At 35.9% G+C, this 15,651-nt stretch overlaps 1 protein-coding gene across 4 annotated transcripts in view; it reads left to right on the forward strand.

Annotated features, from left to right (window-relative positions):
- Window positions 1-15,651, forward strand: part of PDE4D (phosphodiesterase 4D) — a 528,631-nt gene that overhangs the window by 387,538 nt on the left and 125,442 nt on the right. For all 4 annotated transcript variants that reach the window (XM_067315238.1, XM_067315241.1, XM_067315240.1 and 1 more), the window contains one exon: window positions 12,512-12,703. In XM_067315238.1, the coding sequence (XP_067171339.1) occupies window positions 12,512-12,703 (192 nt within the window). The remainder of the gene's footprint in view (window positions 1-12,511; window positions 12,704-15,651) is intronic.

A 15,651-nucleotide genomic window follows, 5' to 3' on the forward strand; every position in this document is an offset into this window, starting at 1 on the left:
TTGTAAAACACTTTTATATCACTTTGTGAGAGGAATGCTTGATTTGGTTTTGCAATATACAGTGATTTTTAATAGCTTTGGCTTTCCAGACCACTCCCATTTATTTAAAAAGTGTATTTTTTAAGTTACTGTTTCAGCCTACCCCATCAAATCTGCTCCTGACTTTGTTTAATACTGGGAAAAAATGCCATTCAGTAACTAGTTCTTATAGGAGAACTGAATGTACATTTATAGGATCCTATTTAAGGGAACTGCCTTACCACTGTTTTAAGTGAAGACTATAAACTGATACTTTTGCTACTATATTCCTCAACAGAGAAAGAATCATTTCTTTGGTGAGACGTGCTTGGTTCTGTGTGAGGCATGAGAATACTGTAGCACCTAGAGTTTTGTTTTATCTTATTTCAAGTTAATTTAGGAATAGTTCTTGAGAACTTGTAGACTTCTGCTGATTTAGGTATTTCAGCAAATTAGAGTTGCTTAATGTAGAATGTATCTAGTAACTTTATACCTGATAAAATGTTCTCTATTTTGTCAAAGCCCTGTATTGATAGCTTTAGAGCCTCTGTTCACAGAGCCCAACACTCATGTGCAGAATAGGGATCTTGTTCTTAGTAAGAGAAACTTTGCACACAGTATAGGAACACAGAGGATTTAAGTTAAAAAATGCTTATATTATGATTGTAGTTAATCATAATGAGATTATGAATGAGATGGTTCTAAAGATCTTGAAGTCAGTAAAATATGAGGTTAATCAAATATGCATGATAAGCAAAATGGAATGCGCTCTTCTTATTATATATACTAACCATTAGAAAGCAAGTCTGCAACATTACATTTGAAGTCTGAACTCTGTGATGGTCTACTGGTAATAGCCATCGATGGTTTTTCAGTATGCTGACAAAGAAAATAGGAGAAAAACAATGGGAAAGGCAAGAGTTTAGGTAAGTAGGGTCTTTTATAAATGCAGTATATTACTGTAATAATTGATGAGAAAGCATCTCTCCAACATATGCACAAACATATACACAGTAACCTCATATGCACATTATTGCAGTTGAAAAGGTGCCACAGAAGGAGATGCCAACATTGAGATTGACTTTGGAACCTTGATTTAGTCCTATTGTACATAAATATTATGGCACAGACTTTAATAATATGATTCCATACTGTTTTTACCTCACCAAGTGCACGGAATGAATACGACTCAATTAATGAGATATTCAGTATTTTAATCTTTTCTTGCTGTTCTTTGAAAATTAAGTTATTTATGTTTTAGAAGTAGGAAGATACCATAGTGATGAACACCATAGAAAAGCCAATGAAAACACTCATAATTGCTTTCCCAATAGGTCTGAATAGCAGGTTGCAAATAAAGCATGAGACCACCTAAAGCATCCATGTGGTGCCATCCTTACTTAATAAAGAGAGAGTTGAAACATAGAGATTAAAGTCAAAATATTCCCTAAATTGGGTATCCAAAATGAGATGCCTAGGACTTCATTTTTTGGACTACCTGTTGTATAATGTTTCATATATTCAAAGCATAGTTCCTATGAAAGGCTGAGTGAATGCTTACAGACTGGAAGAGTAGGTGAAGTATCACATATACATGTCCTGTTCTAACCCTCTTCCATGGACATTCACTTTTGGCCACTTCTGGAGGCATGATCTGATGGACTTTTGATCCATCCAGTACAACTGCTCCTGTTTTCTAAATTCATTTGTATTTGAAAGTGCCAGTGCCCAAATAGCTCAGACAACAGCTTGTCCGAGTGGATACCCCAAGAATGAGAAACACACATAAGTGACTATCCCAGAATCAGACAGATGGTCTGCAGCTTGGGCAAAGATTATCTCCAGGTCTTGATGATAAAACTTTTTACCTTCCTGCAGTCCATTGCCTCTTTCAGTACCCACCTTCTGCAGTAAATGTGACAAGAATCCCACTGACAGAAACTTGTTCCTCAGAGCCTTCTTGTACCCTGAGCAAGGCTGGAGTTTTACAATTGTTTTACAATATATATATATACATGATGTGACTGAGTTAAGGTTGGCCTAAGCTTATAACTTCTTGAAATTTAGGAAGATGTCCACAGAATCAGCAAGAAAGTGTATTGCAGACACTTGGCTAAGTTCCAGGTCTCTGCTATAAAATATGAGTCACTAGAATATCTTACAAAATGCTTCCAGCATTTTTTTGAAAGTGAATATAAAGTACTTTTCTCTGCCTTTTTCTCATCAGCGTTTCACCCATTCCTCCCAAAAGATTTCAGAAGGAAGATTTCAGCACCATTGGCCAGAATTTGATAAGGGTAAAAAGAATGGAAAATGGAGTCTTATAAAGTAGAGTATTAGCCAGCCTTCTTAAATAATGTTACCAGGCATTATAATAACATAATATAACAATAAAATAATGTAATAAATATCAATGAAGAGAATCCAAAAAATGATCCATTGTTGTTGCTTATAATTTGTTTTGGATTAGTGACTGGAATTATCATTCTGGACATACTGCTTATTTAATGAGTGTACTTCAGAGTCTTCCATTAGTATTTAAAGGCCTAATTAAAATACAGTATGAGCACATACACTCAAGATATTCCAACTTCGGCATCCTTCCAAGTCAGGCTCCTGACCTTTCTGTTTCCCTTTTAAGGCTGTTGCTTGTATGTGGCAAAGCTACAGCCAGGATTTTAAGAGCCCAGATCATGAAGAAGTGGACCTTGATAGATTTAGTAGAAGTCTAGGGAGTGGCAGAGACTAATAACTTAGAGAATGTGGTAAAATAAACAAACAACAACAAAAAAAAAACAGAAAAACACAGTGTGTTAAGAATTGAAGTGGAAAGGATTTCAGTGAGAGAATTTCGAAAAAACATTGAGTACAAAAACTGTAGAGCTCTGAAGCTCAAAGACTTTTACCTTGAAAGTATTAAAATACAGATGCCATCATCTAAGTGATAATTACAGTACTAGTAAAATATATCTTATTTTCTGTGTGCAAATTTCCTATATGAATAGTTTGAGCAACAGCCCTTCTTCCCTCTGGAGCTTTCTGCCCACAGCCCTTATCCATTATCTGGAAGAAAAACTTTTTAAGCACAGGTTGGTTGAAGCTCAGTTGGAGAGAAGACTTAAAGATTATGAGCTGGGTGATGCTGAGAGAGGTGACCCCCTTTTGTTATGAAGTCTGCACACTCAGGTTCTTTGGAACCTCCTTCTACACCTCATTCTCCAGTAATAACTGAAAATAGCTAGTAATAAATATTATTTCTTTTTTTTTTCCATCTGTATCTGGCCAGGACACTGTTTTCAGAATTTCCCTGCCACTAAGCACAGGGTACATGTATCCATATCTTCTGTGACCTCCCGGAGTGTTTATTCTCACTGTGGTTATATATGAAGATTTTTTAGAAGGTTCTGTTTTCCAGGCAGCTTCCAATTACATGGCAGTGTTAGCTCCAGGGAGCTGTTACACCTCTCTTCTGGATTCTGTTTGCTTTCAGCAGTACTATGGGATATTGATTTAAATATTATACATCTGAGAAGCTGCTTCTTTCCCTACATACTTGCTTCATCGCACCACTAATTGAGAAGGAACACACAAGCAGTTTAGCCACCTCTGATAATGAGATCTGACTGAATTCACCAAAACAGGAGGCTGAGTTCTGTCAGTGAATTGGATTTTCCTTCTCTGGTAGCAGTCTGCTTCTCAAGCATGATGTTATATTCATTTTTGTATGTGATTTTTTTTTTCTGAAAGACTTTACTATTCAGCTAATATCTTAGAGGAACTGCATTTTAGTTAGGATTAGCCAATATGCTTGATGCATGGTTGGTATTTTTAATATATTGCAAGATAAGTATGTTGAAATGCTCTGAGGTCTGATTCAGGTATATTTAAAATAAGGGAAAATTAATACCAACCTGAATTTCAGCAAATGCATACTATATTCTTATACTCAATACAAGCTTGTTTTATATCCCAGTGTCCAAAACACTGCTTAGAAAGCATTGGTACAAGAAAAGATGTGCGGATAGCTGAATCAACACTCGCCCTTGGAAAGGAAAAGGAAATGTTGTTCTAGAATTTCTTGAAGAAATTAGGTAAAGTGATTAATTAAAAGAGTTTGAAGGTACTTTAATATGTACAGCCCAGAGAAAAGATAACTTACTGAAAATAAGAGCATTCATAGTATAAATGATATTATATAATGATTTAAGTGAATGGTGGCTCAGAGAATGTAAATTAAATAATGACAGCAATAAAGTGGAGAACCACAGATACCGTTAAGGTAGCACTCCTAGAAACATACTCAGGAGTTGAGTAGGTGACTAAAGCAATGAGAGTCCACCGATGGCTCAGGGCCAGCTGGCTGAGGGGTTGCTTTTGAGCTCCACTAGATTTGCTATATATTCTTTCTCATGTTTGGATTGAGTGATTCTATTTTTTAGATTTCTTTATTTCAGATTCCACAAAAATAGTTCTGCTTCTTAAATACTTTCTGCAGACTTCCTCGTTCAGACTTTGACATGCCAGAGATTTCCCCAGAAGCCTTGGGGAAAACAGTTAATATGTTGGTGGCCATATTTTATTATCTGAAGATGGGGGTACTAGTCCTAATAGGATTATTAGATCAGAAAAATCATACAAAGTGACTTAAAACTAGTAGAGGCATGGTCAGATTATGACATCTCTTGGAAATTATGTTGTATTTTGTTTCTCCCACATTTTTAGTTTGCATTTTTATTGTGCTGCAATAAGATAAGTATTTAAACTGCAAAGAAATATCAAAGCAAGGAAGATATAATCCATGTAACAGTATCTGGAATCTGACATTCATTTCTGCACATCGTGTTACTAGGAAGATGTTAACTTGCAACGGGCAAGTTCAGAGACGAAAAATCATCAGGCAAGAATGACAAATGAATGAAAAGAATCATGAAAAGAATCCTAGTATGGCTTGGCACAAGAAGCAAATTGATTTAATAGGTGCAGCAAAGGCTTTAAAGGCTTGATATACCAAAGATACATGGACTATTGAGGTATAACGAAGAATAATGAGATGACATTATGAAAAGTACGCCTTGAATTTAGTACAAGGAGACTTTTCAAAGCAAAATCCCCAAAGATATAGAATAGTCATCTACTTGCTTGCAAACTTTATAACAGAGCATGAAAAAGTTTCTGTAGAGATTGGCTACATTTTCTAAGTCTCTTGCTAGACAATCATGAGACAAAAGCTCAAACCTACAGTTGGAGTTCCTTTGCTAACATGTTTGAGTAGATTAATTCTTATAAATCTTTTTGCTTCATTGTATTTTTTTTGTCCTACTCATGGTGTCTTACTCTGTTTTCTGTGCTTTTAATATTAGTTTTAGGCCCTGCTACAATCCAAATGTTTACTAAAAGTTAGGCCAAGAGCAAGAGCCAAGTTCTGATGCTAAAAGGAAGAAATTTCATGAAATGACACATTTTCTTCTTTTGCTTGCAGTCTTGGTACTGGAAAATCTATCCATACCGCTTCTAAAAATGGACTTAATCATAGGGCTTGCTTGCTGAATTGCTTGACTGGAAACCCAAAGCCGCAAGTAGATTGTTGGCTTGAATTCTCCCATATACAGTGGTAGGACAAAATTCAGATTTAGATCATAAGTTTATTTTAATATCATTTGGTTACAACTCACTGAGCATATTTGCAAGCAACAAATGTAGAAGTATTTGGTTAACTTTGCTACAGAGAAAATAAAAATATCAGTTAGGCTGTATATAAAGTATTTTTTCTTCAAATGTAGAGAGATTATATGATATTTCTTCCAAAATGTCAGTGTAGGTATTTCTCTGTTGTTTTTGTTGTTCATTTCCCTTTTTACTAGGCATGTGGGAAGAGATAGAAAGAAAAATCAAAAGAGAAAACCGGATGTGGTCACTCCTGCGTCACTGGGTAGGCACTGACAGAAAGGAAACATTTTGAAAGGTCCTGGCCAGAAAATTAATGTAAGAAATAAATTTCAGGCCTGCCATTCAATTATATAAATCCACTGATTTATTTTTATGATTTTTTTTCTGATACTGCACATTAAACTATTTAATATCTAAAGTCCAGTGAGAGCCTACGATAGGGGCTGATTGCTGACAAATTGTTTCTTTCTGATGAAGAAAATTGTAAATTTGGATCTTTATTATTAGAGTGGTCATTGGTAACTATTTCTGCCAACAAGGAGACATCCAAGTCAGCTGCTGGCTCAATATAATGCTCAGTTTATTAATAAGAAATCAAGAGGCCCAAGAAAAGTCATAAAGACATAATCAAAGTGCTTGTCCAGTCTTATTTAATTAATTAATTTAAAGTTTGTCTAAAATCAGTATTTCACCAAAAAAAAAAAAAAAGTGGTATATTAGGAAGTCTTTGGACAGATTTATAGGTGAATGCACTGAATTCAGTGAATGTAGTTAGTGTGTAAAGACAGATGGAAATTAACTGCCTAAAATGTGTCAATGAGGAGTCAGTTTTTATTAGCAGAAAGACTATATTTCACAGGAAAGAAGAGCCCTTTGTCTTCTTAAATTATTCCTTCCTTCTCTGACTGAGATTTTAAAATCAATGTAATAGTATCAGTGTCCACCTTATGCAATGCTTTCTAATGGCATGGTATCTCAAGAGTCTGTATACATTTTTTGAAGGACTGGGTCACGGTAGCTGGCATGATTTCCAAAGTAACCGAAATATGAAAATAATCTATAAATGATGCAGAATATAACCAACAAATCTAAGAGCAAAACTCTAAACCATCCTGCTTTGATTTGAGACACATAAATGTCCAGCATAAACAAGCATCAATACACACAAGGTGTGAGAGCAGGTGCTGCTCACCGTATCCTGCGTGACAGGGAAGGAGCCTTTCCTAGCCTGGGCTTTATACTGAGCTACCTAGGAACGGGCACGCTGTTGCCTTTCTCTACCGCTGTATGCCGTGGGGGCCAGCCAGCTGAGATTGCTTACTGCTGTTCTCAGTCCCAGAATACCAAGCAAGCGAGCAAGGCTTATCCCGCTGTGTCCGCCCACGGTGCAAGCAGAGTGAGCCTTAGCCACAAGCAATCTAAGGAACAAATTAGGATTCTGCAGTTCAGGGGCCCATCCGACCCTCCCATTTCTCCTGTAGCCACAGGCCACCTGCTCTACAGTAGATGCCTATCTATGGGCTCCTGTCCTGGAGCACATGTTATAAATAGTTTACCTTTTTTTGGAGAGGTAAATAAAATTTTATTACCTTGTTTTTTTGCTATAAATGAGGGCCTGTCCAAAGGAAGTTACTACAAAATGGCACTTCTATGATAACTTAAGTGAATTACAGCTGCCATGCAATGTGTACCCATTCTATCTGATGGTGGGATTGTGCTTCCAGGTAAAAATACAGCACAGGACATCTGGAAACTAAAGGAAAGTGAGATGGGTAGGTAGGTTGTTGTGCAGAAAGGTGGCTGGAGAGATTGATTACCACTAGGGCAAGATTCCTGTGACAGGAGAAAAAATTTCCTTCTCTAGATCTTGCTTGGCACTCTGTAATGTTTAAAGATGGTCTTAAAAGATGAGATATCCCTAGAGGATCAGTTAGTCTGGCTCCTGCCTATCTCTGTCCCTTTAATGTCCAAGATCAGAGAGGTTGAGGGTAGGGAGAGACTTGTAAGGGAGTCTAATATCAGGAGTGCAATGCGTGTCTTCTAAAGTCTAGTAAATTCCTGAATTCATTTTTGAATGGAATTAATTCTTTTCCTTTTCTACTGTTGTTAAATTCTCTACAAAAAAAACCCTAAAACTACCCTAAAAAGAGGGTTACGTTGCTAAGCTCTCAGTAGTAAAGAAGACCAGCATTAAGATTTTCTGTGCGGCCTTAATTGTGAGTTCCTGTGCACATTCATTATCATACCATTACTTCTTATGTAACTATATGTGATATTTTGTACATATTTTGATCTACTTTCTTCTTTTTAGCAAAATTTCTGGAAGAAATTAGGAGAGAATTACTTAATGACTGAAAAAGGAAGTCCACAGAGGTTTTCTTTCGTTGTGCAAAGAAGTTATGTGGTGTTACCAATGAAGCAGTGCTTCTAAGATGTAGGATCCAGGAGAAGTAGAACCTTTCCTGTCTTTGCCACAGGTCCCCTGTATCGCCTTAAGCAAATCATTAATAATCTTCCTAAAGGTTGTTTGTGATGTTACTGCTTCTCATCCTGGTAGGAGCACAGGGAAGATCAGCTATGAATGTTTACAATGAACTCAGGAGAGTTCACCTTCTTTTTGCCCATCTGGATGATAGACAGTGGTCAAGACGTGAAAATACAATGAATAGCCAAAAAAGGGAAAAAGACTGAACCTTCATCTCCTATCCTGTTTGTCATCATTGAACACTGAACAAGGAAGGTTCTAAGGATTAACAGTAGGCAGTAATGTCATAAAACATTTTGTTAAAATGCACACACAAAAGGTGCTGAATTAGCACTGGTTTGTTGTAACCTTGGCACCTCAGGAGTTGCAGCAAAGTTCTTTGAATGTAGACAATTCTGTGGTGCATTCTGTGCCAGACGCTCCCATCAAAAATAGTAACTTAGCTTTGCATATGTCATGCAAAGTGCCTGAAGGTAGTTGTAGAACTCCAGTGGAAAATTCTCTCTCTAAATGCTCATGTTCTGCCTGTGAAAAGGTGGCAAAACAGTTCTTGTGCCTTCAGTAACAACTTCTGTACTACTCCTTCCTTTCAAAAGAGTACCCTCACCAAAAGTGTAAGGAGGCAGAGGAACACATTAGGGAGAGAACAGCACACAGATTCACTACTTTCAGTTTGTCACTGAACCTAGTCTTTTAAATTCACAGCATATTCCCTGCTGCAGCTTAAAACTTAACAGGAGTGGGAAGATAAATATGAAGTGACCACAACTGAATTTCTGCCCAGGCAAAATGAAGAATCTGTCCCATTCTGTAGCTTAGATTTTAAAGTTTTTCGGGGTATATACAAAGAACAGAAAAACAACTTTGGTGAAAGTCTTCATTTCTTCATTCTGAATCTCTGTTCACTTGGTGCAGTGATCAGCAGCTCCAGTTCTTGCAGATAAGCCTTGTGATTCAAGCCAAGCAGTGTAATAACACATTTTTCATTTAGTTTTGTATTATCTTTTGTGTCTGAAAGTGTTGTTAGCAAATGTCTTAGTAACTAAGAGCTAAACAAAGCACTTAACTGCTGTAGTAGTTTTATATATATAGTCATATATAAATGTTTTATATAAACATATGTATTTGGCATACCAGTGCTGTATTCACACTTCCTCTTTGACTGTAGCACTAAACTTTTTTTTTTCTTGATAGATATTTACATGAAAGACATTTTGGTTGAACGGTAAGAGCCAAATCCTAGCTGATACACCTGGATCCATTTCATTGCTTTTGACACCCATCTAGTGGACATAATGTAGTATCACAGGATAAAATTCCTGTCAAAACAGCTCTGTGCAAATCTTATGCATGCTTGTTATCTAGCAGTACAAGTCACAGGGCCTCACACAACTGACAAATCTGCAATTTTGTCCAATAAACTTTTAAATTTTGAGCTTTTAAAAAAGAAAATATTTTTGAATCTGACAATGAAATCATTCATTGAAACATGCTGTAGGTCCTCACTGGGAGAAATAAACCTGGTAACAGAATATTCATATCATCTCCACAAAGGGTAGGTGAAAACGAAAAACCCAAATCTGCAAACAAACCCACACGTTCCTTTGATCCAATAAAATACCTCTTTAGTTGACTGATGAAATCCACTGTTAAGAAAATCTATGTAAAAGAATATTCCTTACTCAGCATTTTCCTGCTGTGAGACTGACTTATAGTTCCCTTGATTTATTTCTCTACCACTCTAACTTTTATGTTAGGGCTTTCAGACAAGCTTCAATATATTTTAAATGATAGTGTCATTACAGAAATCAGTATTATTGCACACAGGAGTAAAATAATCATCTTCTATTTGACCTAAAATTGTGTGAAAGATCTTCCCTCATTTGAAAAAAACACACATGCTGTGTTCTGTTTAGGATCTTGTATTATCTTACAGCTTCTTGTAGAAAAACTTTTTATTTAGATACTTAAATAAGAGTGTTATCATTTTTGGATATGATGAGGTCATAAATGTTCCAAAAACTTCATAGGCGTTGTGAGTATTTTGTGCTCCTGATATACTCAGGAGATCCAACTTGAAGATATTCATTACTAGTGAGTAATAACAGTCACATTAAAAGTAATTGCAATATGCTTATTAACATATGGCAATATAATAAAGGATGTTTTACTCTAGTATTAATAATATCCAGCCCTTTTCAATGTTTTTGTGAGTGGATCACAAAATACAGTTTTAGATTTGAAACAATCCTGAAAAAGTTTTTATCACCATCCAATGGACAGAGAAACTGAAAGGCAGAGCTGCCTCAAAGTGGCCATGATCACCCAGCAGACTAGTGGCAGAACGCTCATTAGCACAGATTAAGTTCAGTTAATCTGAGACAGATAATGTCTTGAAGTAATAGGATATTTAAGGATACAGAAGAAGTACTCAGGCATAATCAAAAGAAATCAAGTTTGGGAAGAAGTGTATATATTAAGATTTATTGAAGTGAACTGTTCTGGAAGCATCTCTTCAAGTTGATTTGTTGAATTCTTTTTTGGAAAATAATTATTTTGCTTTCCTAAATTCACACTGTTTGTGAAAGGTGAGTACAACATGAAGAAAGTCCTATGAAATCTAGTCTGAGTGCAGCAGAAAGCTTGAAATTTCATGTGTGTATACAAAGTAACTGCTAAAACAATAAAAATAAAACACAAAACCAAGATCCACTCTCTGCCAGGCAGTGTGCATCTTTGTCAAGATAAGCAATATCTATTTCATATATTTGTTCATTTAAAAAAGAAAAAAAGCAATGGGAATGCTGTCACTTCTGTGAAACATTATGGTTGCTGACGGTACAAGTTCAGGTCAGTAGTAGTTAATAGCAAGAAACGAGTTTGTCCAGATAGCAGCATGTACCTGCTATTACACATGTGCAAGGCTGAAGTCTAATCAACAGCTGATGTGTACGGAATAGTTTCTCTTCAACTGTCATTAGATATAATTGAAAACCAGTGGGTGTCCTTTATGTGAACACTCTTTTCAAAATGAGTACTGTAGATGAATTTGTTGCAAAAACATATTATGATACTAACACATATCCATATTTAAAAGATCGTATGACAGATCCTCTGTTTGTCCCTCATTACTAAATGCTTTAGCATTATTTAAGTTCCTACATTAGTACTGCAAAGGAGCTAAACTAGTTACAAACCAAGGTCTAATACATACCTTTTCTACTATCCAACTGTAAAACGAAAATTGCTGTTTGCTTTTAGAGACATGACCAGCCAAGAAAGGAAAAACTATCTTCCATTTCTGTCTGAATAAAATATGCGCTATACTATCAAATGCAGACATAATCTTGCTGATCCACACTTATGTGACCTCTAAGATCGCATACTGCAACTCATTAAATCTAGAAACTGAGCCACATGCTCCCAAAGGACTCCATATGGTACATACAGCAGCTATCAGGCTGCTAAGCAACACAGGTTGCCATGAGCACATCATCTGGGCACTGTTGGCCCTGCACTAGCTTCTGACTGATTACAGAGTCTCATTCAAGGTCTTTGTTCTGCTTTTCAAAGCCCTTCGTGGAACTGTCAGGGACCACGTGAAAGACCTTCCCCCTCTCTCTCTTTCGCTCTCCTGGCTCCAGCCTCTCATGACAGCTGTGTTCCCCAGGAATGGTACAGTTGTTTACCTCTCTATCAAGTGCAATAGCTAGAAGAGCTACAGAAGTTACTCTGCTGGCGGTAACTGCAGAAGTCATTTCTTTGTTCTTGTTGTGCAATAGCAACTATCTCTAATGCATACAAATGTGCACAAGCACACATATACACGTTAATCATACTCCAGCGTTTGATTCCTAATCATTGAGAAAAGACAAAATATGTTTTTAAAATGTTTGAGTAGTAGTGAAATATTAGTGATGGGTAGCTACTCAATAACTAAAGAGTGGGAGGCAGGGTAATGAGGGTACCAGATCAAGAGAGATGGGGCCTGAGGAAGAAGATCATGAAACATCATGTTTCCTCAGGTTTAGAGCTCATAGACACCCTGCATGCAGAGAAGCATATAGCCCATATATTCCATATTTCTAATATTGGCCTCTTCCTTTCCCAAATTTCTTTTCCTTCAGACTTGTTCTTTTTGGTTATCAGCAATTATACAGTATATTTCTGGTGCCCCTTGTTTTTGCCTTAGCAGTGGAATTGACTGGCTTTTGATTTTCCCATGTTTAACAGAAGCAATTACCTAGTGCTAAATTTGTCAGAATAGTGGTCATTACTTTCAAAATTCATATGTCAATAGCATAAATCTTTTCATCCTTTCTTTTTTTTTTTTTTTTGCAGTTTCGATGTAGACAATGGCACATCATCGGGACGAAGTCCCTTGGATCCCATGACAAGCCCTGGATCAGGGCTAATTCTTCAGGCAAACTTTGTCCATAGTCAACGTAGGGAGTCTTTCCTTTACCGGTCAGACAGTGACTATGACCTTTCTCCAAAGTCCATGTCCAGGAACTCCTCCATTGCCAGTGACATGTAAGTACTTTAAAAAATAGTTTTAGCCCATGTTTTATCCTCTGCTATCATTGGGCTAACATTTTTCCAGCCACAAGAAATTTCTTCTAAGAATCAAAGACAATAATCACTCATGCCACTCAAGTCTTGGAAAATTGTTGTTTGTTAATTTGTTTAATCAAGCTCGTATTTGTTTCTGCAGTTTTCTGAAAGTAACAACATAGTGAGGGTGTACTTGATGTGTTTATGCACTGTATTAGCTTTGACAAAATAATCAAGACAATCGATATCAACGCACCAAAACACTAAAGAGAACTTCGATATCTTGGTTGTTAAGCTCTTTTCAATACAACCTATACAAACTCAATTTCTGCTTCTTAATATTCTTAAGATTCCACTTCTTTGCACTAGGAATTTTTACAAAGTTTTTACAATAATCCCAGTTAGTTTAGTATAAATCCTGCGTAAGTAGTTGCAGATTGAAGCATTTAGGAATTTACTCATTTGCTCCAGTTTAAGCAGAGCAATTGTTTTAGGCTTAACCACGTGTTAAATTAAATTATATATTGCTTACTCCTGAGAAAGAGTATGCTTTTCCCTAAAATATATATTGTTTGATAATTCAGCAAATTAAGGAGGAGGTGGAAAAGTCTGTAAGATACCCTCACTTCAATTTGTGTGGTAGTAACAACTGTGAACAGCACAATAGCTGTTTGTTACAAAGACATACTTGCACCTTTGAAGTGTTTTTGAGGCTCTCAGAGCAAAGATTTAACAGCTGGCAGAAATCAGAAAATTCAAAAGAGGCAAAAATTATTTCAAATAGCTTTTCAACTAAGTGTCAAAATTTTAACAAAAGTTTTTTGGAAAGATTTCTGTTCTCTCACTGCTGTTGACTATTCTTCTGTGATGTGTATATTTTCTGCTAGTGAATCATATTTTGCAAGTATGTGTAGACTCTAAGTTGTATGAGTAGTGGCAGTCAGATGCAAATCTCTGTTTATTTGTAAGACTACAAACATGTTAAATATTCTAGCTTCCAATCACTTACAAGTAGTATAAATGAAGAATAACTAAATATTTTCTTTGATTATTCTTTTCCAAATTTCATTGCCAAGTATGTGTTCATGGTTCAATTATAAACCACTAAAATAAATGACCAGGGTTGTGAAAGTCCTCTAGTGACCAAGGAAGTCAGAACCATTAAAAATACAGCAATAATATAAATGCTATTTTTTGTAATGAAGCAAAATATACCATTCTTTTAAAAAAAAAGTCAGTACACAGGTCAAAGGAAAATATTTTTCATCATAATGAGTGAAAATTCAACTGCTATTTAACTTGAAGTCATTTTAACTGGGGATTCCTATTTTCAGTTTATGTATCATTTTCAGAAATGTTGATTAGTCTGTCTATTAATAGCTTTTTTCCTATTTAATGTCAAGATAAGCAAAATGAATGCCTTTGCAGAGATTTTGTGTAAGGTTCATACATCAGTTAAGCCCTGTAATTTTAAGTACTTTAGTAAGCTTTGTGCCCAGTGTGAACAATTTTGGTTGAGACAAGATAAGTGAGAAACAGACCAATCCATCTTGCCTTGTAGTATAGAAAAATGCATTTCACTTGCAAATGGAGACCCTTAGTCTTCCTCTGACGTGTAACCTTTCTTTTAGACATTCAGAAGTCACGCTTTTAGTGTGACATCCATGTCTGGATACCATTTGGGAAGACTTTCATGCTCTGAGGGGCAATCCAGGTCCTTGCTCTGCTTACATGAGTCATTTCAATTAAAATTCAATTAGTGCTCCATCCTTGAACTCATAATCCACTTCTGCATTTCCTAGAATTCTGGATAATATTTCAGCACATGGCAGTAAATTGGATAAACAATTTAATTACTGAAACACTGAGCACAGTTTCTTCTTTGGATACTTGTATCTACTCTTCCTTTCAAAATCTTCTTAAAACACATCTATGTATTAAATTAATTGGACTTCACACCTGGATAGTTTTCCACAGTTTCCTGTCATATATGAGCTTCTGGACTAAGAAGGTAACTAATCCTGCCACTGTTTAGGATGGAACACAACAGGAAATGTAAAGAGCAAGTTGTTTCAACTACAGAATATTAATCATATATCAGTAAACCTAACTCTAATAAGCTTGACTATATCACAGAAACAAAGTAAAGAAACACCAAGCAATGAGAGACAGGAAAATTTAAAAAGAGAAGATAGTGAAGAACAAATAACGAAAAAATATCACAAAGCTCTTTATATATGACTTCAAGGAGAAACTGAATGTGCTCATGGAAAAAAACCTTACTTACGATAGTAAATATAATCTCACTCTGGGTCAGGACTTTCCAAAAAGAGCTGGAGACTGGAAGAGTAGTCAGGGAAAGTATCACACGCACATTTAGATCACTCTCAGATTGTCCTGTTTCCCTTTTGCATGTATATACATGCTTTATTCTAAGTATTGCATGTTTCTTATGTATGAGTAAAATATATTACAAAACATACACATCATTCAGGTAATGTAGGTGAATTAATTCTGGAATCCTCTGATTTTCCAGTGCTTCAGTTCTCAATGTGTAACTTTATAAAGCAAAATATAAAGCAGAAGGCATACATCTTGTATTTGGAAGGAAACAAATGTATTGTTTTTAAAGTAACATAAAGATTTCTGATATTTTCAGTACTCATTAGTATAAGTAGGGTACCTGCTGTAATACATTCAATTTCAGTAGCAGCAGATGAAACAAATAGTTCAAAATTTGTCAAATTTGAGGTGTCATGATCAAAGACAGCCAATAGATGGCAGTAGTAAAGTATTAAATTCATTATTCTACCATTATTTATTATTTGTGTTTGCAGCAAAGGAATGGAACTCCATCAGGCTCAGTTCTTTGCAAATCCAGGTCAAAAGCATGGCCTCTACTGCAAAAAAACTTAAAATCAAACTAC

Source organism: Apteryx mantelli, chromosome Z, assembly GCF_036417845.1.
Source record: "Apteryx mantelli isolate bAptMan1 chromosome Z, bAptMan1.hap1, whole genome shotgun sequence".
In the NCBI taxonomy this organism is placed as follows: Eukaryota; Metazoa; Chordata; class Aves; order Apterygiformes; family Apterygidae; genus Apteryx; species Apteryx mantelli.